A 24,555-nucleotide genomic window follows, 5' to 3' on the forward strand; every position below is an offset into this window, starting at 1 on the left:
CGCCCAGCTAATTTTTGTATTTTTAGTAGAGACAGGGTTTCACCATGTTGACCAGGATGGTCTCGATCTCTTGACCTCGTGATCCACCCGCCTCGGCCTCCCAAAGTGCTGGGATTACACGCGTGAGCCACTGCACCCGGCCCTAGAAATCTTTATTTTTATTATTATTATTTTTTAATGGAGTCTTGCTTTGTCACCAGGCTGCAGTGCAACGGCAGGATCCCAGCTCACTACAACGTCTGCCTCCTGGGTTCAGGCGACTCTCCTGCCTCAGCCTCCCAGGTACCTGGGATTACAGGAATGCACCACCATGCCCAGCTAATTTTTTGTATTGTTAGTAGAGATGGGGTTTGCCATGTTGGCTAGACTGGTCTAGAACTCCTGACCTCAGGTGATCTACCTGCCTCAGCCTCTGAAAGTGCTGGGATTACATGCATGAGCCACCATGCCTGGCCAGAAATAAATAATTCTAAAACTGTAAAAAAACATTTTCCTGATATATCAGCCAGCTCAACCTATAGGGGCTCGTTTCCAGTAGAGCACTGGAAGCAAATGTCCTATTTTCCAAGCTGCTGAGCTTTTGGCATTGTACCCACAACTTCAGTCCCCTTCACTAATCACTTCCTTCAGACTCTGTGATGATGATGTGAGGTTTTCCCATAATTAAGACCTCAGTATTATCTTTGAACTTTAGTTTTACTCTAATCTTCAACCAGATATTCCCACAACTTTCCTGAGTCTTGATGACTCCAATCCCTACATTCAGTACCCCAATCAGTGACTTGGGGAGTTTGCAATGCAGCCCTTATGTGGAATGTTCAGAGTATTAAAAGAATAACGTTTCCACAATCAAATTCTGTGTAAGTTAGATACTGACATGAAAGAATCAGAATTGTAATAGAATATAAACCTAATACACAGTCTTTAAAAATTAGAATTTAAAAAATAAAATAAAATTGGAAAGCTGGACATGGTGGCATGCACCTGTAGTCCCAGTTACTCCAGAGGCTGAGGCAGAATAATCACTTGAGCCCAGGAGTTCAAAGCTGCAGTAAGCCATGACTGTGTCACTGCTGTCTGCGCTAGAAACAAAGCAACAACCTCTCTCTAAAAAATAAAATAAATAAAACTGGAAATATTAAGTGCAAATAAAACAAAAATCAACAAAATTTCATACACTATAGAACTGTGTTAAAATTAATTTGAAAGTGTAAAAGAAAACTAATCCATCAATCACCTGAAAAGTTACCATGCCATTCTTGCCCCCATAGTAATCCAATGGGAAGCATCGTGGTCTTCCCATGAATAATTTATCTAAACCAATAATGAGTACAGAGTCAAAGTTATCAAACATAAAAACATGTAGACATCACAACTCAAGATTAGTTGTCAGTAGGCAACCAATGTTATAATTTGCTTGTGTGTACTTCCAAATACTTTATAGCTATGAGGAGAATATTTCATATGTATATATGTATGTATGTGTGCATATATATGAAATATATATAAAGAGACCATATACACATACATTTCTTTCATTCTCAGGACACAGAGATTCCATGTCAATTTCAAACCATATTTCAAATTCAACTTTGTATTTCAAGTTGTTAGAAAAATATTTTTTTACACACTAAGACCAGTCACATCAGGATTCACCTTAAAATTCAAGGTTGGTAAGTTTAATAATTTAATTGGAACTTTTTTTATTTCTCAGAAGTTTATAAAATAAAGGTAAATTATACAACTAGAATTATATTACATTACATAAAACATCAGTTTCAATGGTATCTTGTAGTATAAATTTACCATAATTTATTGAACCAGTGAGGATGAAAAAAATCTCAAATTAAAGTGAGAATGACTAATATTTACTGAACATATACATGACAGTTGACTTCAACATGTTAATTTATTATACTATGATACTTAATCTTTATAATAACACATATTAATTTTCACTTTACACATGAGTAAAATGTGTACCAGAAAGGTAGTGAATCAAACCAGGTTCACAAAGGTAGCAACTGATAGAACTAAGATTTAAACTTTGTTTCTAGTTCCAGTCTTTCAACTACACTAGCATTCTTCAAATCCTGTTTACAATATATAATTTCAAGAGATTTTTATAAGTATGGAAAGATGCAGTTCTATACTCAAATAGTATATTACTTGAGAAGATTTTTTTCATTGCAAGACTTTTTAGAGCTTTCAAAGTATCAATGTTCATCAAAAAAATCTTCAAGAAAAATATAAATCCTACAAAATTTCTGAGTTTTATTTTACCTCGGAATTAGTATTCATATTACATGAGAAACTCCTAAAAATCAATGTGAAAAAGCAAATGACTCAGAAAATTAGAAAAAAGATATACAGGTATTGATCGACTTACGACCTATGCAACTTACGACCATTCGACTTTATGACCACAATCGCTAGCCACAACTGCTCCGCATCTGGCAGCCCAAACGTTGCCCAGCTGGGCGTAGGACAGTGCGGACCAGCTTCCAGCAGCACTACCATCTCCGCGTGCACCATTTCAACTGTTATCCCAGACTCGGTACAGCAATTTGTGTTTTGTGTCTTGGATATTTTTCATCAAACCCCTCCCAATAAAATTCTTATACATTGCGAAGCAATGGACCCAAAAATCGAACGATTTGCAAGGATTGAACGGATGGCGCACGATGTGTTTCGTCCGTATCGTGAAATTTATGAAGAAAAAAAGAAACATACAATTCAGACAAAGCTCACCATCTTTATGAAAAACCAACTCCGGTAACCCCAACTGCTGCCTCAGATGACGACATCAACGATCCACAGCCAAGCACCAGCGGCCAATAAAATGTTTCGTACATGTTTATATATTTTGATATGTTTTGCAATTGGGAAAATGTTTCCTATGGTATTTTTAACACCTGTATTTTGTATTTTTGTATGCACCTGTATTTTGTGATTTTGTATGTTTTGCAAATATTAAATCAGTTGTACTGGTAATGCAGTGTTTTACTTAAACCTGACGAATGTAAAAATAAGAAACAAAATGGTGTAGAGATGATACAAATGGCATAAAATGAACAAAGAAAATTATGATATATAACAATAATGAAAGAAAATTATGATAAAATATGACTTAAAGATTTTTATAACATCATTTCACAGTACTGTACATATAGCCTACTCAACTTATGACCAAATCGTGTTACAACCGGTCTGTTGGAACCAATCGTGGTCGTAAGTTGAGCACTAGCTGTAGTCAATTTGCAAAAGTAGAACTCAAAATGCCCAAAAGCACGTGAAAAAATTTTCAACATCAATAATAACCAGGGAAATTTAAATTAAAACCACAATAAGACATTGTTACATAGTATGGGGATTGTAAATACTTTAAAAGTTTAATAATGTCAAGTGGTAGCAAGAAAATGGAGCAACTGAAACATTCCTACACTGTTATGTCACTATAAATTCATGTAATTACTTTGGAAAATAATTTGGCATCATCAAATAATGTCGATGATAGACACACCATGTACTTACCACTTCTGCTGACAGGTATGCCTTAGAGAAACTCACAAACCATATACGTACAATGATATTTCTAGGAGTGTTATTCAAAATAGCAAATAATAATAATAATAATAATGAATGGTATTGTACAATGGTACAGCAAAATGGATGAAAGCCACAAATAACACTGAGCAAAAAAGTAACAACAAGGAAAAAGCAATGTTGAACAAAGGCATCAACCAACATATATTAATTCAGTTTAATTTCAATTAACAAGCATGCAAAATTAAATTATATCTTTAGGAATGCATACATATGGAACACTAAAGTTAAAATTAAAAAGAAAAGCAAATTAGCACCACAAAAGCCCAGGTATAGGATGGCATAAAGTATTGTTCAGGAGAGTACAGGGAGAGCTTCTGAAATGCTGGGCAGGTCTATGTGTGAAGTAAGTGAGGGTGACACAGGTGTTTCCTCATAATCATTTATGAAAAAAACACATATTAAGTTTGTACACTCTTCTATAAGTATGCATTATTCAACATGAAAAAGGAAATACAGGAAATGGAGTATATAACAGACACTACCAATAGATAAGTATTTTTTGAAGGAGTTTTAAGATTATACTCATTAATAGAACAATTAGGAAGAACACAAGAATGCCTAAAGTTATTTTCATGCTTACAACTTTTTGAAAAGAAAATTAATATGTGACAGAAAAAAAAGATGAAAATTATATGTAATAGTTTTGGGATACCTTCATTTGTCCTTGACCATGTCTTCTCTCTGAGAGCCTTTACTTCTTGACATGTTAAACCTATAAAAGGTAAAATACAGTACAATAAAATATTTGCTTCCTGAGTCAAATATTCTGCCCTATATTGCACTAGTAAGGGTAAGGGAAGGAAATAAGAATCAGAATAAAGACACATAGGATAAATTACATAAGAAAGGGCTAAGTGGATAAATAGAAGAGAAAGACAAAGTTTGGATGGTGTTTCTCTGCAAGGATGTATGATAGAAAACACTCATGAAGAAAATGGGAAGTCATTTTGGGTGACATTCTGGGATGATAAATAGATTCACAATTTTAATGGAAGATTTCTACATCATTTCTCTGTTTAATGTTCAAGATAATGTAAATGAAGATTTAATCTAATTTCCAGTGTTGTGTTATACATGGATTTTAAAAATCCAACAGTACGGTAAGATTAGCCTTGTGACATAGCACAGTTTATTGAAAAAATACAGTATATGAAGAGAGATAAGTGCAATTATTTATACATGGCATGACTGCAACTCTAGAGAATCCCCAGTACAAATTTAAAATGATTAAAGAGAGTTTACATATATGTCACATAAATAATATATCATGATTTTTATAAAAGATAGCATTGCCAACACCAATGACACAAAAATATATCCAAAAGACACGCCATTATAGTCACAAAACTATAACATACATAGGAAAATATTTAATAATTATTATCTGGGTTTTAAAAAGATTGTGGTAGTATAAAATATTATTAGAACATAAAAAATGTTTAAACAAACAAGAATGTAAATTATAGTTCACATTAGGAAGCTAGATAAACATTACAAAAGTATTTTTTCCAGTTTAATAATATATAAAGAACTCAACAATTATTTTTAAATTTTAAAAATGAGTAATAATATCAAAAATTCTAAAAGTTATGGCAAATATGTGCATGTGTTTGTAGTGGAGAGACAGCCTTGTCCTTTAAATATCTGAATACGTCTCGTATTCTAAGGATACATTTCAAAGACTATTACAAGAAATAAATGTGCAAATCAATGAAGAGAAAAGAAACAGGTTCTTCTCTATACAAAAACAGACATATGAAAATAAGTTATATTTCAAGATAAGATATGATACCCACAAAAATTATTAAACATTTTTAAAAAGCTATCAGATAATTATATAAATATTTTAGACATCGCAAAGAAATTTTAAAAATTTTAGATTCAAACTAGAAAATCTGCAATTTATAGTTATAAAACTGAGATTTGTGCTAATAAAAAATCATCATATGAAATGCAGAAACAGAATATCCCAAAGTTCAACATTCATAATGGTCTTCCTAAATTACCAAGATAAATTATGATGTCTCTCTCTTTCAACACACCAGTTTCATGAGGGCAGGGAGCACATCTATTTTTAGCCACTGTATTTTTGGCAAGTAGCAAAGAATCCCAGATATAGTAAGTGTTCATACCTATTTACTGAATGAAAACTACAGTAACTGGAGGAATGAGGGAAGACATTAGAGTGAAATAATGACCACACTAAGAATACAAGTGTACCTCAGAGATATTGTAAGTTCAGTTCTAGACAACTGCAATAAAGTCATACAAAGCGTTTGGTTTCCAAAAGCATAGAAAAGTTATGTTTATACTATACTGTAGTCTATTAAGAGTGTGATACTATATCTAAAACAATATTTCTAAACATTGTCTAAGTATTATTTATGTCTAAATATTAAAAAGATTCTTTAATTAAAAATATCTCAGTTTTAAAAAGTTAGTGATCATCTGAGCCTTCAGCAAGTCATAATCTTTTTACTGGTGGAGGGTCTTGCCTCAAATGTTGATGGCTGCGGACTGATCAAGGTGGTGGTTGCTGAAGGCTGGGGTGTCTGTGGCAATTTCTCAAAGTAGGACAGTAAAGTTTTCCTCATGGATTAAGTCTTCCTTTTACAAAAGATTTCTTTGTAGCATGTGATGCTGTTTGATAGCATATTATGCATAGTAGAACTTTTTTCAAAATGAAAGCCAATCCTCTCAAAACCTATTGTTAATTTACCAATTATATTTATCTAGTATTCCAAATCTTTTGTTGTCATTTCAATATCTACAGTATCTTCATCAGGAATAGAGTTCATCTCAGGAAACCACTTTCTTTGCTCATTTCCAAGAAGCAACTTCTGATCCATGAAAGTTTCATCATGAGATTACAGCCCTTCAGTTGCATCTTCTGGCTCCACTTCAAATTCCAGTTCTCTTGCACTTTCTACCACATCTTCAGTTACTTCCTCCACTGAAGTCTAGAACCCCTCAAAGTCATCCAGAAGGGTTGAAATCAATTTATTCCAAATTCCTGTTAATGATATTTTGACCTCCTCTCATGAATCATGAACATTCTCAATGGTATACACTTTCCCAAAGGATTTTTATTTATTTTGCCCAGATCCATCAGAGGAGTCACTAGCTATTGTAGATACAGCTTTACAAAATGCATTTCTTAACTAATAAAACTTGAAAGTTAAAATTACTCCTTGATCCACAGCCTAAAGACTGGATATTGTGTTAGCAGGTATGAAAACTTTAATCTCCTTATACATCTCCATTTGAGCTTGGATGTATATGTTGTCAGTGGAAGTAATATTTTAAAGGAATTTCCTTCCTTTTTTGAGCAGTTGTTCTCAACAGTGGGATTAAAACATTCAGTATACCATGCTACAGATGAACCGTCATTTAGGCTTTATTGGTTCATTTATAGCACACAGGCAGAGGAGATTTAACATAATTCTTGAGGGCCCTAGGATTTTTGGAATGGTAAGTGAGCATTAACTTCAACATAATGTCACCAGTTGCATTAGTTTCTAACGAAAGACTCAGCTTGTCCGTTCAAGCTTTGAAACCAGGCATTTACTTTTCCTCCCTAGTTATGAAAGTCCTAGATGACATCTTCTTCTGATATAAGGCTGTTTTGCCTACATTGAAAATCTATTGTTTAGCATGCCCACCTTCATCAATTAGCCTGATTTTCTGGATAGCTTGCTGCAGCTTCTGATCAGCACTTGCTGCTTCGCCCCTACACTTTTATGCTATGGAGATGATATCTTTCCTTAGATTTCATGAACCAATCTCTGCCAGCTTTCAACTTTTCTTCTGCAGCCTTTTCACCTCTCTTAGCTTTTATAGAATTGAATAGAGTTAGGGCCTTGCTCTTGATTAAGCTTTTGTTTAATGGAATGTTGTGTCTGATTTGATCTTCTATCCAGACCATATAAACTTTCTTCATATCAGCAATAAGGCTGTTGTGCTTGCTTTATTATTCATGTGTTCACTGGAGTAGCACTTTTAATTTCCTTCAAGAACTTTCCCTTTGCATTCACAACTTGGCTAACAGCTCGGCACAAGAGACTATGCTTTCAGTCTATCTCAGCTTTCAACATGCCTTTCTTACTAAGCTTAATCATTTCAAGCTTTTGATTTAAAGTGAGAGACACATAATTCTTCCTTTCACTTGAACTCTTAGAGGGCATTGTAAGGTTATTAATAGCATAAGTACAATATTGTTGTGTCTCAGGGTACAAAGAGGGTACAGGAGAGAGAAAGAGATTGGGGGGAGCTGTCAGTGGAACAGTCAGAATACATGCAACATTTATCAATTAAGTTAGCTGTCATATGTGTGTAGTTCAAGTTACATGAAAAAAATTACAATAGTAACAACAAAGACCACTGATCACAGATCACCATAACAGATATAAAAATAATGAAAATATTTTAGAAATATTGCACGTGAAGTATTAACACGTGACACAGAGACATGAAAGTTTTCTACATGTTCTTCGAAAAATGCTGCCAATAGACTTGCTGGAAGCAGGGTTTCCACAAACCTCCAATTAAAACCAAACAAAACAAAACACAAGATCTATAAAGTGCAATAAAGTGAAGTGCAACAAAAGGAGATGTGCCTATAGTCAGTTTCTACAAAGAGCTGCACATGAAACAGACCCTGAAAAACATTGGTTCAAATAAATTCATGCCCTAATTCATGTTTCTGCCTTAGTGGGTAACTGTATTGTTATACAATATTCCAGTTATAAAATTCCAACAGCATGTGCTCATCAAAACCATTCTGTCAGGAAACAGATTTTCTAAAGTAAGTTCCTGATAAACTATAGAATTTAAAATTTTTCAAAATATATTAAAATTATACAAATTAACATGATATATAACATTTAGTCATGCATTATTTAGATTTAATAATTTAACAATATATTAAAATGATAATTTTATCTTCTTTGATTCAAGACAGAAATTCATAAGGTAGATGGGCATTTATTTTCACTAAATATGACACAAAAATAAATAATATATAAGGGTTTCAGGTTTTATTTATATAAGTTGAAATATTTAACTATTACCAATCCATCATCAGACGGTCCAAATGAGAGAAGATTAAATAATTAAATGAACACATGGAAATTATTTACATTCTTTGGTAATAAAAAATGTTAACTAGAGCAACTATGGAATTAGGTCCTTTTCTATTTAATATACTAGCTATTTAACAATAATCAAATAAAATCTGGAATTAATATGTTGTAGCAATGTTAATAGACTGTTGAATGTGAGGTATATTTGTGGAAAACAATATAAAATAAATATTCAAGGCCACACTAATGTTCGTACCCTGTGTCCCCCAAATTCTAATTCTGAATACTTGAAACAAAAACCAAAAAAGACAAAAGTTAAAAAGATCAGAGAAAATGATAAAATAAGGACCTTTGAAAAATCTACCTCTCCATAAATACAAAGATTAAAAAAGGCAAAATTGTCAAAATCAACATTTTCAGAATTCCAGAAATACAGCAAAGACTTCCAGCAACTGTGTGAGCAACTATTCAAGAAAAACAGATAAATCTTGGTAAGAACACAAACATTTGTGGCATTTTAACTTTCCTTGGTCCCAACCCTGACTCTGAAGGTCAACAAAGCCTTGAAAAAAAAAGGTCCACATTTATGATATCACAGGAAGCAGAAGAGAGTTGGAATTTTTTTGAAAGCCTCATTCTTAAAGAATTGTCATTTATAGACATATCTGGTTATTCCCTGAAAGACTTTACTTCCAAGGCTGTGAGCATGATCAAGAAAAAGTCAAACTAATATTATTGGAAAAAAGAGATTTAAAGGAAGTAGCACCTATCAAACTCCAGCTCTTCTAGACATATCTTACATTTCTGAAATATCAGAAATTACATATTACACTTATCTACTCAGTGGTTCTTAACCAGAATAGTACCTGGATTTCTGGGACTTTGTTGTTGTTGTTAGAGTAGGGGTCTCATTGTGTTGCCCAGGCTACACTCAAACTCCCGAGCTCAATCAATCCTCCCACCTCAGCCTCCCAAGCAGCTGGGACTACAGCCATGCACCACTATGCCTGGCTTCAAGGAAATATTTGTAAAAATACGTGTCCAGGTTTTACTAGGCTTACTCTATCAAAATTTTCAGGGGAGAGCCTAGACTTGTAGGTTTTTTTTACATTTTCTTCAGGTTACTGTGATGCACAATTCTAGCTAAGAACTAGTGGAATAGACAATTACTCCAGTCTCATCTCTTATCCATATGACCAACTCCCTTTATCATTAGAGGATCTGGCACAGAAAAAAAGATCCATGAAAGCCCTAATATCTCACCTCTGGTTGACCTTGAGACTGCATGTTCAGAAAGAAAAGGCTAAGGCTGAGTCGTTAAGTCCTTGGATGAATGTTGAAGACATATCCCAACATACATGTAAAGATGCTCAGCAAAGACTGAGAGATTTGATTCCAAAAATGTAGAGAAATATCTGTTCAAACATTAATTGTCCATTTAGCCTATTGGAGAGAGATTTCAGTGGCCACAGAGGAAAAAATTATGGGCTTCAGAGAACTAATTCAAAAAAGTTGCTAAATTAACAACTACAAAAATCAGCAGGGAAAGCAAACCCTAGAGAAGACAAAGAATCTGATGTCCACAGTTTTTCACATACTATTATTTCAAATGTCCAGTTTTCAACAAAAATGTAGAACATCCAAAAAAAAAAAAAAAAAAAAAAAAAAAAAAAAAAAAAAAAAAAAAAAAAAAAAAAAAAAAAAAAAAAAAAAAAAACTAACCAATGGTTTATATAGAGGAATAAAGCAAACAGGCTTTGTCAAAATCAGTTTGGAAATTACAGTTACACTTTGATACATAAAAATCTTGAAAGTCAGCATTTAGTTCTTCTTAAAAGAAAAAGCTGGATGGAAAACAATTCTTCTTAGGTCCATCAGAAAGTTAAGGTTACAATGCAAATTGACACCCCCAAAACTGGAGGGTCAGGCAAATGCAGAAGTTGCTGGAGCCAAAAATGGTAGGAAAGCGTAAAATCTAATTGATTAACTATTGGAAGCTTAGTGTGGACTAGTTTGAGAGTTAAAAACTTCTGGGGAGTCAGTCTTACAGGGCCAAGTATATTTTTACTTTTATCTCCAGGAGCTCACCATGTTCTCCCAGGTACATTTTGAGGAATATTCCTTCCTACCTCTAGAAGAAGGGGAAAAGTAACTATTCTGAATTATTCCCAGGGTAAAAATTGCCATTTTGAAATATGCCCAGAATGTTCTATTTAACACTAACCTTCAAAGGAAAATACCTTAACAGAACCTAACCAATTGAGAGAAGGGAAATATTCACTTCAGCCCCTCTACACTTCTTGTTAAACCTAAGTTGGAAAGAAATCTGAGAAGCATGAGATAACATTATGCATTTGTCAAAACCCACAGATCTGCACCATACAAAGAATTAGCTATGGACCTTAATTCATACAAATGTATCAATATTGATTTATCAACTTTAACAAATATACAACACTCGTGCAAGATATTAATAATATTGGAAACTGTGAATGTGGGGTAGGAGACAGTGAGTATACAAGAGCTCTGTATTACATACTAGTTTTCTATAAACCTAAAAATACTCTAGATAGTCTACTAATTAAAAAAATAAGTGAAATGTCACTTCAAAGTCACTAGGAGGTTATAATAATAAAAACAAAAACAAAAATCCAAGAAACTAACAATTGTTGGTAGGGATGTGGAGAAATTGGAGTCCACATATTTTGCCATATGAAATGTAAACTATTGCTGCTTCTGTGGAAAGCAATTTGGCCTTACTAAGAAAGTTAAACACTGAATTACAAAATGACCCAGCAAATCCATTCCTAACTATACATTCAATGGAAATGAAAACATATATTTGTACAAAAACCTATACTCAAATATTTATGGCAGCATTATTCATAATACCCCTAAAACATAAACAACTAAAACCTCCATCTACTTATGAATATATAAACAATATGTGGAATATTCATACAGAAGAATATTATTCAGTCATATAAAGGAATTAAATATGAATACATTTTACAACGTGGATGAACCTTGACAACATTATCCTAGTTGAAAAAGTGAAAGGCATGCAGAGCCAACTATTTTAAAAAATCATTGATATGAAATATCTAGAGTGAACAAATCCATAGAGCAAGAAAACAGATTTGTGGTTATCAGAGGATAGGTAGAGGAGGAATGGGGAATGAATGCTAGTGGTACCAAGTTTCTTTTAGGGGGCACGAAAATGTTCTAGAAATACATAGTGGTAATGGCTGCACAAACTTATGCTTATACTAAAAATGCTAAATTGTAAACTTTAAAAAGGTAAATTTTGTGCTGTGTGAATTGTAGCTTAATTTTAAAAGCTAAACACAGTGTAACTTAGCATATGTGCCAAAATAGAACAATGGTTATTTAAATTATGATAAAGAAGATTGAGTATTATTATTCAATAAAAATGTAATTATTAATAATGGCAAAAATATATAAAAGTTAATTACATAATTTAAATTTGAAAATTGTAATGCATTTGTATAAATATATGTATATCTGTTAAAAGATAATGTACCTGAAAGAAAACAGTAATGTTTTACTACTAGGCATATCATATTTTCTATATTTCCAAAATTTTTATATTCTAGTAAAATTTTAAACTGTAAAGAAAAATTTTTAAAATCCTTTGGAATCTAGGTAAGAATACTAAGTTGATTATATTTAGATGAAAATAAAATTGGTATAATTTGACGTCAAATGACAATTAGAAAATACATTTAAAATACTCTCATAAACAAAAAAATAAATTATATAAAAAATGTAAGCCAAAGAATTTATCAAATAAAACTGCCATTCAAGTATATAGGCCAGAGATAATTGCTATGAACATTCAAGAAATTAAAGAATATATTTTATTGGCTGGGAGCGGTGGCTCATGCCTGTAATCCCAGCACTTTGGGAGGCCAAGGAGAGCGGACTGCCTGAGCTCAGGACTTTGTGACCAGCCTGAGCAACACAGTGAAGCCCTGTCTCTACTAAAATACAAAAAATTTATCTGGGCATGGTGGCATGCATCTGCAGTCCCAGCTACTCAGGAGGAAGAGGCAGGAGACTCTCTTGAACCCAGGAAGTGGAGGTTTCAGTGAGCCGAGATTATGCCACCACACTCCAGCCTGAGCGACAGAGCGATACTGGGTCTCAAAAAACAAAAAAGAAGAAAAAGAATGTATTTCCTTGGATCTCAGGTTCCTGAGTCCACTAGAAAATAGATGCAGTACGGCAAAAATGATGGGAGAAATTTGGCATAATACTGGCAGTGAGTCTTGAATATTAGCTTTTTAACTAATATGGAAGGATGAGAAAAGTATAATAGACTAGAAGGGTTATGTACATACGCTCTGACAAAGCAGATATAGTACTAATGATGCAGATATAGTACTAGTCAAAAATATTGTGTTGAGCATGGAGTAGGAGAGTATATGCAAAGTATAATAAGAATACATTATAAGTATAAACCAGGAATCGAATAATATTCCTTAATTAAATTATAGGAAGATGTAATGCAAAGGCAAGAAAAGCTTCTTAGCTGATTTTGGTATTGCTTATAATAAAGATCCAATGCACATTATCTAAAAGAGAGAGAAGTAAGATATTAGTAACATAAATTTTCTACATGTTAAAAAGGACAGCAAATAATCTATATAATACATATGTATAAATATATTTAAATATAAAATGTAATGAAATTGAGACTTTGTGAATCTTGTTTGTAATTGTAAATAGGCTAAAATCATCAACAGTAAAATAAAGTGAACTCTAACAATATGTTGTATACATCACACAAAGTGATTCAGAAAGCTTTAAATTAAGCAATGGGCAGATATATACTAGGCAAATGAATAGCAAATACAGCAATTGTTGTGATCTTTATATCTGCTAACATAGAATTCTGATCAGAGAAAACTAAGTAGAGCAAGTTTGAATATTTCATAATACTAAAGACTACTATATAAAAAATATCATTATAGTTCAAAACCTTTATGCACCTAATTACATGGGAACAAATTTGAGGGGATGAAAGTAGAAACAGAAAAATCTACCAAAAGTAGGTAAATTAACAGATTTCTCTCAATCTAATAAAGATTGAAAGGATGAAAATTAATAAAAATGTACAGTGGATCTCAGTCACATAATCCATGAGGCAGATCTTATAGATATTAAACTCATAACCAAAATATTTCATAGATCTAAATAATACATGAGTCAAAAACAAATCAAAACCCAATTAAATCTAAAAGTTATAGCAGGTCTATAATCCATACTTTCCCATGAGAAGTAAAGAGTAGGCCTCCAAAGAAAGGAAACAGGTGACCAGGTCAAATCCCCTAGCAAACATGCTAATAACAGACACTCTGGCAAACATACTAATTGGCATTTGTTAACTGGAGAGTTCTTATCTACAGAAAGCTTTTAGCAGGATGTTTTTGGCCCTGTGAATTATAATCATAAACAAACCTGAACCTATGTGTTTATGGGATATGGCTCCCTGAAAAACAACATGTTAAATATAAAACTACCTTAATAAAAAATGAAGCTGTTTCATGACTAGAGAGCAGTCTTCTGAATCAGTTGCATGGCTGTGCATACATGCTTAAACACGTTATTCTTTAATCTGGAGCAGAGCACATCCAACCAGGACCTGGAAAACTGTTCTGATGGTCCCAGAAGTCTCCCTGCTTCAACTGTACCTGAGAATTTCTTATAGCCTTAAAATAGTTAGCAAAGATACACTTTACATGAGTCTGATTTGATTTGATCCTCCAATCCTTTATGTTATCTCTGTGTTATTTCAAGGGAAACTTACAGCTTGAGATAACTATATTAAAAAAGAAAAATGGCTGAAAACTAGGAATCTAAGCATCCAAATTAAAAATGTGTGGGAGGGCAAACACAAAGAAAGGAGAAGGAAGAGAAGGAAGGTAATAATATCCCAAATTAATAAAATAGAAAGCAAAATAACACAAAAACCTAGAGATAATCCAAAAGTTTTGATATTACCAATTTGAAAATGTTAACACAAAGGAATTACCTCTGGCAAGACTGACAAGACTAAACAGAGGGGAACCAGAAGAAACAAATACAATATTATGAATGTAAAAAAGAAACAACTGCCTATAGATATAAAAATAAAGACTATTAACAGTATTGTACCAATACATTTAATATTTAACCAGGTAGATTTTTAAAAGAAAAAATTATAGCTTGCTAAGCAATAGTGAATTGAGGATAATCAGAAAGCTGGAGTAGTACTAAAACCAGTACATAATTTTGTATCAATAATTTATTATATTCCCCCAAATTAAGAGATAATTTTAGCCAAATGTTCCAGAAAAAAAATCATTAAAATATATTAACTTTTTTGGAGAACAGAAAATAAAGAAGCACTCTATAATTCAATCTTGAGGTTATAAAACCCTTATTACCAAAACCAAACAAGAAGTGCTCAGAAAACATAGGGGCCAATGTTATTGAATAAGGAAGATGCAAAAATCCTAAACAAATGATTATGAAACAAAATTTAGAAATATATTAAAATACAATACAATTTAAAAAGTTGTTTGTCACAGTAATAAATTTGTTTAAAAATTGTAAATCCATGTATGCAAATCATTAAATTTAAAGAGTAAAGAAAAAAAAAGTCCAGAAAAATTTTAGTATAGAGAAATTATTAATAAAATTGACAACAGGTTCAAAATTTAAAGAAAATTATAAAGAATAATCTCTACAAACCATTAAAATCATATTTAATGGCAAAACATCAAAAGTCTCACTTCAAAAATTATGAACAGGAAGATTTGTGCACATTTTAATCACCTTCATTCAACAGGGCACACACACAAAAATCAGCCAAGTGATAGAGAAGAAAATGGGAAAAAAATTACATTGAGAAAAAAGTAAAAATTAAAACTTACTATTTTCAAATGATTTAACAAACATTAGCAAATTAATAGGAGAGTTAAAATTGTTATATGAAATAAAATATATAGAACTATATATGTATTATTTTAATATTTGTATGTAATATATAAAATTAAATGCGATTTGGAAGAAGTGAGTGAACACAGAGTTCTATTCCTTAAGCCCAATTGTAAGTGCACAAATACACAATTTTATCACTATTCTTTAAACTTCACATGTATTTTTCAGATATTTTTACACATGCAAAGTGCTTCCTATCTTAAAATATCAAAGCACTATGCTGTAAAACAATTCATCCTCTACCTGTTCTACAGAAAACACATGTTATGAAAAAGATATATTAGGAAAACCTTAATAAATAAATCCAATATCAGTATTTCAATACAAATAAATGTGATGCTGCTATGAAATGTAGTTTTGTATTTAGAGAAAATATTGCCTGTAAAGTCAAAAAATTATAGTTTGTTAAAAGGTCCTGTTAATTGTAATAAAAAGTGTTATCCCAAACAGAGCTAACCATTGTAAATGTGAGTCATCTGAAAATATTATCGGTCATCTTATTTAAAATATATGGCTGTAACTTTACAGAACAATTTGAAAAAGATTAGTAATTTGTTTCATGATTTATATCAACTGAGAACACAGAATAATCATCCAATTAATTATTTTTATTTTTATTGTTTATTTGTTTTTTGAGACAGGGTCTTGCTCTATCACTCAAGCTGGATTGTACAATGCCGCAATCTTGACTCACTGCAACCTCTGCCCTTAGTTCAAAAGATCCTCCTATCTCAGATTCCCAGCAGCTGGGACTACAGGTACATACCATCAGGCCTGGTTAATGTCTGGTAGAGGACTTTTGGCCCCGTTCCCCAGCCATGTGGAAAATGCCTAATTCCCGATAAGGAAGGCCCTTCCTCCCCCACAGGGAGGGTCCCTTATCTCACTCTATCCTGGCCCCGCCCAAGACCAGCAACCTTCCCGCCTAGCGGCCCACTGAACCAATCACCATCCGCCCCACCAGCTCTCCCATAACCTCCCGTCCCACAAGCTCCCGCCCGGCAGGCTTCCTGCCCAGCAATCAACCTAGCCAATTACTACCCGCCAGGTCAGCTCTCCTACCGCCCCAGGCCCTCTGTCCCTATAAAGTCAACCGAACAAAGAAAGCGCGCGAGATTCCTCCCTTCCCGCTTGAGTCGCCCGGAGATCCCAATAAAGTCGGTACCGGTCACCATGCGTCCTGCCTCGAGTCTATTGAGCGCCTGCCTCTGTGGGTCAGGGTCCCACAGCCGGGGTCGCACAGTTAATTTTTGTATTTTTTGTAGAGAGACGGTCTCACTCTGTTTCCCAGGCTGGTCTCCAACTCCTGATCTCAAGTGACCTACCCATCTCACCTTCCCAAAGTGTTGGGATTACAGGCGTGAACCACCACACCTGGCCCAATTAATAATTTTTTGAATAGTGAGAGTTTCCATATGACCACAGTAGTTACATCATGAACAAAAGAACATCAAAAAGTGATTTATTTTGGATATTTTTTAAAGTATTCTTATGTTGAATGTAGTTTCACAGAAGTTAGTAAATATGACCTCACACTGTGTTCTTGTGACAGAATTAATGACAACTTTTTCAAAAATCAGTACATAATTACATTCCATACATTATCCAGCAGATGGCTTTAGACTTGAAAGTTTAAAATCTTGGAAGACATAGTAATAAACACTGGTAATAAACACACAGAACTGATAAATTCCTGTGGCTTAAACATAGACATTTCAATGCCTTGTTGGGTTAGTTGAATGTTGTTTATAATGGTTAGTTGTCTTACATAGAGAATAGGAAGTTTGATGATGGTGTGAAGCTAAAGTGATGAAAGTAAATTTTAACTAATAATACCTATTGATGTTTGCATTCCAAATATAGTTTTTAATGCCACATCAATACAAAAATCCTAAACTTGCTAACCAAGCACATTTTAAAAGACAATTTATTAACTATTTTCCAAAATGTTAGCCAAACATATTTCCATTTCTTATGCATTTGCAGAAATCTACATGACAGAAGACTTACATTCCATTAAATCGTGTGGTATGTAGTTTTATTTGCTATGCGTATCTACTGCATCAAATGGAGGTGAGTGGCTTAAGTCATGCTTAATATGCCTGCAGACAAGTGTAGACCAATCATTTTCTGTTCCAATTTAAAATAGACTTTGTCAAGTCATTCAAAGGAAAATCACCAGGTCAGCTCTCTGAAGTCTTGGAACAAAATATTGGTCTTTTTAATTCACATTATAATCAACCCAAAGACTTTCAGTAGTTCTTTCAACTATTTAAATATGAGTTAACACCTGTATGATTTGATTACTCTCTTTGTTCCAAATTGTGTTTTTGGGAAAATTATTTTAAATGAATAACTTGTTCCATGTTGCTAATCTGAGATTGGGATCAATTTCCAGAAATAAAAACAAGCTTTTGCTTAAGGTTTACACAATGAACTCTGTAAATAAACATGAAATAACATTATTTTTTCAATCAATATTGATAGAAGAAATAAAGAGCTAAAAACCAAGGTTTTTCAAATATTTAGAAAATATGTGGTGATGAAATAAGATTCTAACCCAAGACTAACAATTTTAAATAAAATCCATTGTGTCATGACCTTATCTACATTTGGAATTACTAAATGACTGCTTTCAATTATAACCCTGAAGAAAATTGTAGTAAGTTGATTGCAATAATAACCCCAATAGTTTTCTCCTCCCAGTATTCACTTTCCTTTGCAATGTGACTTTGCGGCATTTTTCATCAGGAGGTGAAGTCTAATCTCCTATCCATAGTCTCTGTGCTAGTTCTGTGACTTGCTTTGGTCAATAAAATGTAACAGAAATAATAGTGCAACAGTTCTGCACTTTGGCCTGAAGAAGCCTTCTCTGCTTCTGTTCCTCCTCTTGAAACTGCCAAACCCCAGAGATCGAGCCCGTTAATAGTATGCTGGAATATGAGAGAAAAGCAAGTGCAGAACTGAATCAGCCTAATTTTCCCAGCCAAGGCCCTAGACCCATAAAAGAGCTCAACCAAAATAAGCAAGATCAATAATGGTACTGAATTAACCTGTGGCTTACTGTGGATACATAAGTGAACTGTACTGAGCCCACCTGATATCAGCAGAACCATCTGGCAGACTCATGCACAAGTGAGCATAAAATGAATGTTTATTATGCTGTATGCACCTATATTTTTACGGTTGGTTGTTATATAGCATCAGTGCGGCAGGGGATAACTGATTCAAAGACTATCTATTGTTCTCAAAGCATTCAAGGTTAAGCTCTATTCCAGGGTTGGTAAATGTTTTCTGGAAAGCAAGATACTAAATATTTTAGATTTTGTAAGCCAAATCCAGTCTCTGTTGCATATTCCTCATTGTCTTCTTTTTTCTTTTCTTTTCAGAGCTCTTTACAAATATGAAAACCATTCCTAATTTGGGGTGTGTAAATAAAAGATTGCTGGCCAGATTTGGGGAATGGGCTATAATTTGCTGACCTCTGTTCTATATCATGCAAAGACATAACATTGCTAACATGATACAGAATAAAAGATGTCAGAGCTCAAGATGCAAATAAATAGAGCAAAGTAATGCAATAAAATAATTTTAAAAACAAAATTATATTCGTGTTTTCATTTTCAATTTTGCATGTTTGGCTTCAATGATGTGCTGGTAAAAGTTTAATATCCAGTTGTTAGTTGGCAATAAATACTACCACCATGGCCAATTGAAGTTAACAGTGGAGTGGAATTGAGAAGAAAAATATACAAGAGCTGATTCCAGCACACCTCTGTTGTACTATTTACCTGTTTTATTACCTATAATACAGTTCATTCATAATTATTAAAAAATTGATTATAATTCAGATAATGTGTTTTTGTTATACTGACTCACTCTTTTCTCTTACCTCACTTTACCGGTCTCAGTAAGTTTTGGTTTTGTGACCATTATCCTGGAAAAGATTACTATCTCTGCAGTTGCTCTCCTCTGTAAGCGATTGAGATTCCATTTATCTATGAACTATTTTCAAAGAAAATCAATTTACGATAAACTTACCTATCTTGGCTTGATCACCTCCAGTGGAAGAAGAGGAAATTGTCTTGTTTTCAGGCATAGTTATTAAGAATATTTTAAAACCTAATTAGAAAGAAAAAATATTTAAATATCATGAATCTAAATTAGTTTGTATTTAATTTCACAAAAAATTGTCAATTCAAGAACTGATAGTGTCAGGATAAATTTCTAATATGAGATATATAACATATTTATATATATAATTATATATTGGTACTAAATTATGTTTAAAATGTAAGGAAATCCAACAATGTACTCTTTTTCCTATTAGGACTATTATGATCTCATTCAGAAACATCAAATACAAAAATCTTCATTAAAGAGGGATGTTTGATCCTCTACTTTGCTGGTGATTTAAACCAATACCTAGCCTGAACACTAGATAATTTAGCATCGGCAGTTGTAGCTATAGGTTCCAAGCCCTGGGGGATTTTAGAACTTACAATGTTTTCATTTGATATAATAAATGTTTAACTTTACTACCATCTCTTTTTCACCTTCCTTCAGTTCCTTTTTAGAATATTTTAAGAGTAGAGCAAAAAGTGCAATGGATTTCTGTATGTCTATCAACCAATTTCAACAATTATCAATTTGTGGCCAGTTTTGAATTCTATACACCCATCAGTTGCCCTGTCTCACCTACTTCTGATCATGATTAAGCAAATCACAAATATGATAGTATTGTATCTGTAAATATTTCAAAATTTTTAAACATAGCCATAACAATAATGTAATTAACACAATTAATAATGTCTTAATATCACTAAATATATTTTGTGTTCACATTTCTTTGTCTCATATTTTCTCTTTTTAAGAATTGTTTAAAGTAATAATACAAACAAGGTCTGTACATAGCATTTAAGTGAAATGTCTCTTATCTTTTAGTCCATGTGTTCTCTGTTCCTTTTTTTCCCCCTCCCTGTACTTTACCTATGTAAACATCAAATACTTTGTCCTATACAATTTTCCACATTGCTGACAACCTCCCTATGCTGTATTTAACAAGTTTCTCTGTTCCCTATATTTCCTGCAAATTGATATTAATTTAGAAACTTAAAGTGCTAAACAGAAAGAAAATAATTCTATAAACACAGAAATAAGAATCATCTCATTTAATTTGCAAATCTAAATCATTATACAGTTTAGAGACAGAAAATCATCTAATTTTTTTGTTTTACAAGCCAGAAAATCTTGACTAAAATTAGTAAATTAATGCAATGAAAACAGACTTCTTAGAGAAAAGTGCTATGAAAGAAAACTATAAATCCAAGTCTAGTGCTCTTCCAAATAAACCACTCTAGCTCATAAAGACCAATGTTTAAACAAAAGTAAGCCATAGAAAAGAGCATAACTAAATGCTGAAAGAACATAACAATGTTTTATGGACATTAACGTTTTTTAATTCAATGAAGATTATAGTTTAAACATATAATTTTATTTCCTCTACGACACAAAATTACTGGAAACACTGAATAATATTAATAAGAAAATGAATTCCTCCAGTAAGGTAGAACTGGGAAAACTGAAAAAATGCTTCTACTACTGCTAAAATAATCTGGTTGAAATATAATTTTTAAATCTTCAAAAAGCATCTAAGAATTAACAAGGTAATAAGTAATACCTAGTTCCAGATCTGATAGAAGTCAAAAATCCAGAGAAGCGAGACTAACATTTTAGGCCAATTTTTCCCTGGGGGCAATATCTGACCTGGGAGAGGCAACTGAGAAGCTGGGCAGTACCAGTGAGGGCGACACAAAACTTTGGTAACAGAAGATGGAATTCAGACTCTGCCAAGTGTAGGTGCCCTGAGAAATTAACCCATTTCTAGGACTGAGACCCTAAAAGTCTTTATCTTAAGAAATTGAATGAAACAGAAATAAAGTCTATAAGAATACTGCCCATAGACTGAAGCCCAGCCTCAAATTACCTGGGTGATTCCAAAATCTCAGTAAGGCAACTATTGATCATTTTTTGTGTTGACTCAAAGGTCACTCAACATACAAAATGACCACATAACCAAAATCAACAGAAACAAAAGACAACAGAAACTAATCCAATGATACTTTAAATAGTGAAATTACCAGGTAATATATCACTAGACAACTTTGCTTAACACCTTTATAAATCAATCATGCTTCATAACACCAAATTTTAAAATGTCAGAACTAAAAGTAATAAAATTAATATTGTAGATTTGAAAAGCAGCCAGTTAGAAATCTGTTAACTGACAATTGCTATGACTGCAATTCCAAACTCCCTGGTTTAATTTAAATGTAGCTGTGACAAAGTTAAAGAAGGAATCAGTAAAGCAAATTTAGGAGAAAAAAAAAAAAAAATTACCTTGAATGAAGCATGCAATTACATAAGAATAGAATATTCACCAGCAAGCATAAATTCAACACTCTTGACCTCTATTTTTAGGAAGATGGAATATATGTATACTTTTCCTTTTTCCATTCTGTAAGTACAATAAAAAAAAAAAAACTCTGGGTGTGTTGTATATAAAAAAGAAGACTGAAAGGTATAGAGAAGAAAATAGACTAGCTAGGAGACTTGTTACCAGAGAAACAATGAGGTAGTAAGTTTCTGAGATTTTCTCTACACTTTGTATAATTCCAAACGTGAGGCAGAAGAGGCCAGCAACCCAGAAATGCCAGTGGGTATAGACAAAATAAAGCTTCAACAAAAGCCTGCCTTCTTTAGCCAAGAGAGCAGCCAGTAAGATCCTCTCTTACTAAGAGGTGGCTTAGTAAGAGAGAATAGACAATAACATCTGTATTCCAGCTAAAAAACATCAGGAAAAAAAACTGCTCCCACAAAGACTGAATGAGAAGCCTAGGCTATATCTACCCTGGATAGGCTGTAATAAGGACCCCAAATTTGCTACTGGGGTGGTGTCAGAGGAAACATTAGGGATCCAGGACTTTCAACCCTACTGATTGGACTCAAGCATCACACCCTACACCACAGCCCTCCCACAACCACAATGCCACCACAATGTCATTTGGAAACTATGTGTGGAGGCTGGACGTTCATCCATAACCAGAAGTAATGAAGAACCTTTATTCTTCCCCACTGGGGTAGTGTGAGAGGAGGCTTAATAGAGAGACACTACTTGCACCACCACCCAGCAGTGAAAAGGCCATACTACTCTCATGGTGTCAGTGGATGCCACATAGGGAGAAGTAACAAGGCATTCTTCCTACCCCTTCTAGTCAGAAAGAGCTGGAACTCCTACCCTTGCACACCAGTAAAAATGCAAAGTGTAAATTAAAACCATAATGAGCTATCTATCTACGTATTGACTAGTCAATTTTTAATTTTAAAAAATGACTAAAATTTTAAAAAAATAGTTGCAACATGAAATGCTGGCATGTGGAGAAACGGTCACTTATGCATTGCTGGTTAGAATGCAAAATGATATAACCACTCTGGAAAATACTTTGGCAGTTTCTTTTAAAACTAAAGATGAACTTACCAATAAAACTCAGCAATTGCACTCTTAAACATATATCAGAGATAAAACTTTTCATTCAGATCGTGTATGAATATTCTTAGCAGTTTTGTACACAACAGCCAAAACCTGCGCACTACCTAGTTGTCCCTCAGTGGATAAATAGCTAAACAAATTGTGTTACATCTATACCGTGGAATGCAATCCAGAAAAAAAGGAAGACTATTGATACATGCAGTAATTTTGATGAACTCCACATTAATTATGCTGAGTAAAAAAAAAATGGAAATCACAAAAGGATACATATTGCATGATTCTATTTATATTCATGAGATAACATAATTGCAGAGTGGGAGAGCTGATTAGCAGTTGCCTAGGCCTAGAGTTAGGGGAGCAGTAATATCAAGAAATGGTGTGGTGGGGTAAGTCTTATGATGTTGGTGATGGTATACAAAGCTATACATAAAGTTCACAGAGCTGTATCCACGCACACATACACATACAAAAATAAATGCAAGCATTACCGCTGAAATTTAAATATGTTGCGTGACCTGTATCAATATAAATTTTATGGTATTATTGTTGTACTATAGTTATATATGATGCTGGCCTAACATTGGGAGCTGATAGTTGAAGTGCATGCAGGGCTTTCCTGTGGATTTCTATGGATTTTCCTATAAAACTATAATTATTTCAAAACAAAAAGCTTCTCAAGACTGAACCAGGGAGAGATTGAAACTCTGAACAGACCCATAATGAGTTCCAAAATTTATTCATTAATAAAAAGCCTATCAACCAGAAAAAGCCCAGGACGAGACAGATTCACTCCCAAATTCTACCAGACATAAAAAGAAGAGCTGGTACTATTCCTACTGAAACTATTCCAAGAAACAGAGGAGGAGTAATTCCTCCCTAGACTCATTCTATTAGGCCAGCATCATTCTGATACCAAAATCTGGCAAAGACAAAATGAAAAAGGAAAATTTCAGGGCAATCTCCTTGATGAACATAGATGCAAAAATTCTCAACAAAATACTAGCAAACCAAATTCAATAGCACATCAAAAAGCTAATCCACCACAATTAAGTAGGCTTTTTAAGTGGGATACAGGCTGGTTCAACATATACAAATCAATAATGCCATTTTCTACATGAACAGAACGAAAAACTATAGGATCATCTCAATAGATGCAGAAAAGGCTTTTGATAAAATTCAACATCCCTTCCTGTTAAAAACCTTCAACAAACTGGGCGTCAAAGGAACATACCTTAAAATAACAAGAGCCATTTAATAAGACAAACCCAGAGCCAATATCACACTGAAAGAGCAAATCTGAAATCATTT

At 33.3% G+C, this 24,555-nt stretch overlaps 1 protein-coding gene across 1 annotated transcript in view; it reads right to left on the reverse strand.

Moving 5' to 3' along the window:
• The window catches only part of CCDC178 (coiled-coil domain containing 178), a 477,354-nt gene that overhangs the window by 431,308 nt on the left and 21,491 nt on the right, over nt 1–24,555 (reverse strand). Inside the window, exons 2-3 of the mRNA XM_017507137.2 lie at nt 19,740–19,820; nt 4,262–4,321 (exon numbers count right to left, since the gene is read on the reverse strand). Coding sequence (XP_017362626.1) covers nt 4,262–4,321; nt 19,740–19,797 — 118 coding nt within the window. The 5' untranslated portion in view covers nt 19,798–19,820. The remainder of the gene's footprint in view (nt 1–4,261; nt 4,322–19,739; nt 19,821–24,555) is intronic.

The sequence above is a fragment of the Cebus imitator genome, unplaced genomic scaffold (assembly GCF_001604975.1).
Source record: "Cebus imitator isolate Cc_AM_T3 unplaced genomic scaffold, Cebus_imitator-1.0 Scaffold369, whole genome shotgun sequence".
Classification (NCBI taxonomy): Eukaryota; Metazoa; Chordata; class Mammalia; order Primates; family Cebidae; genus Cebus; species Cebus imitator.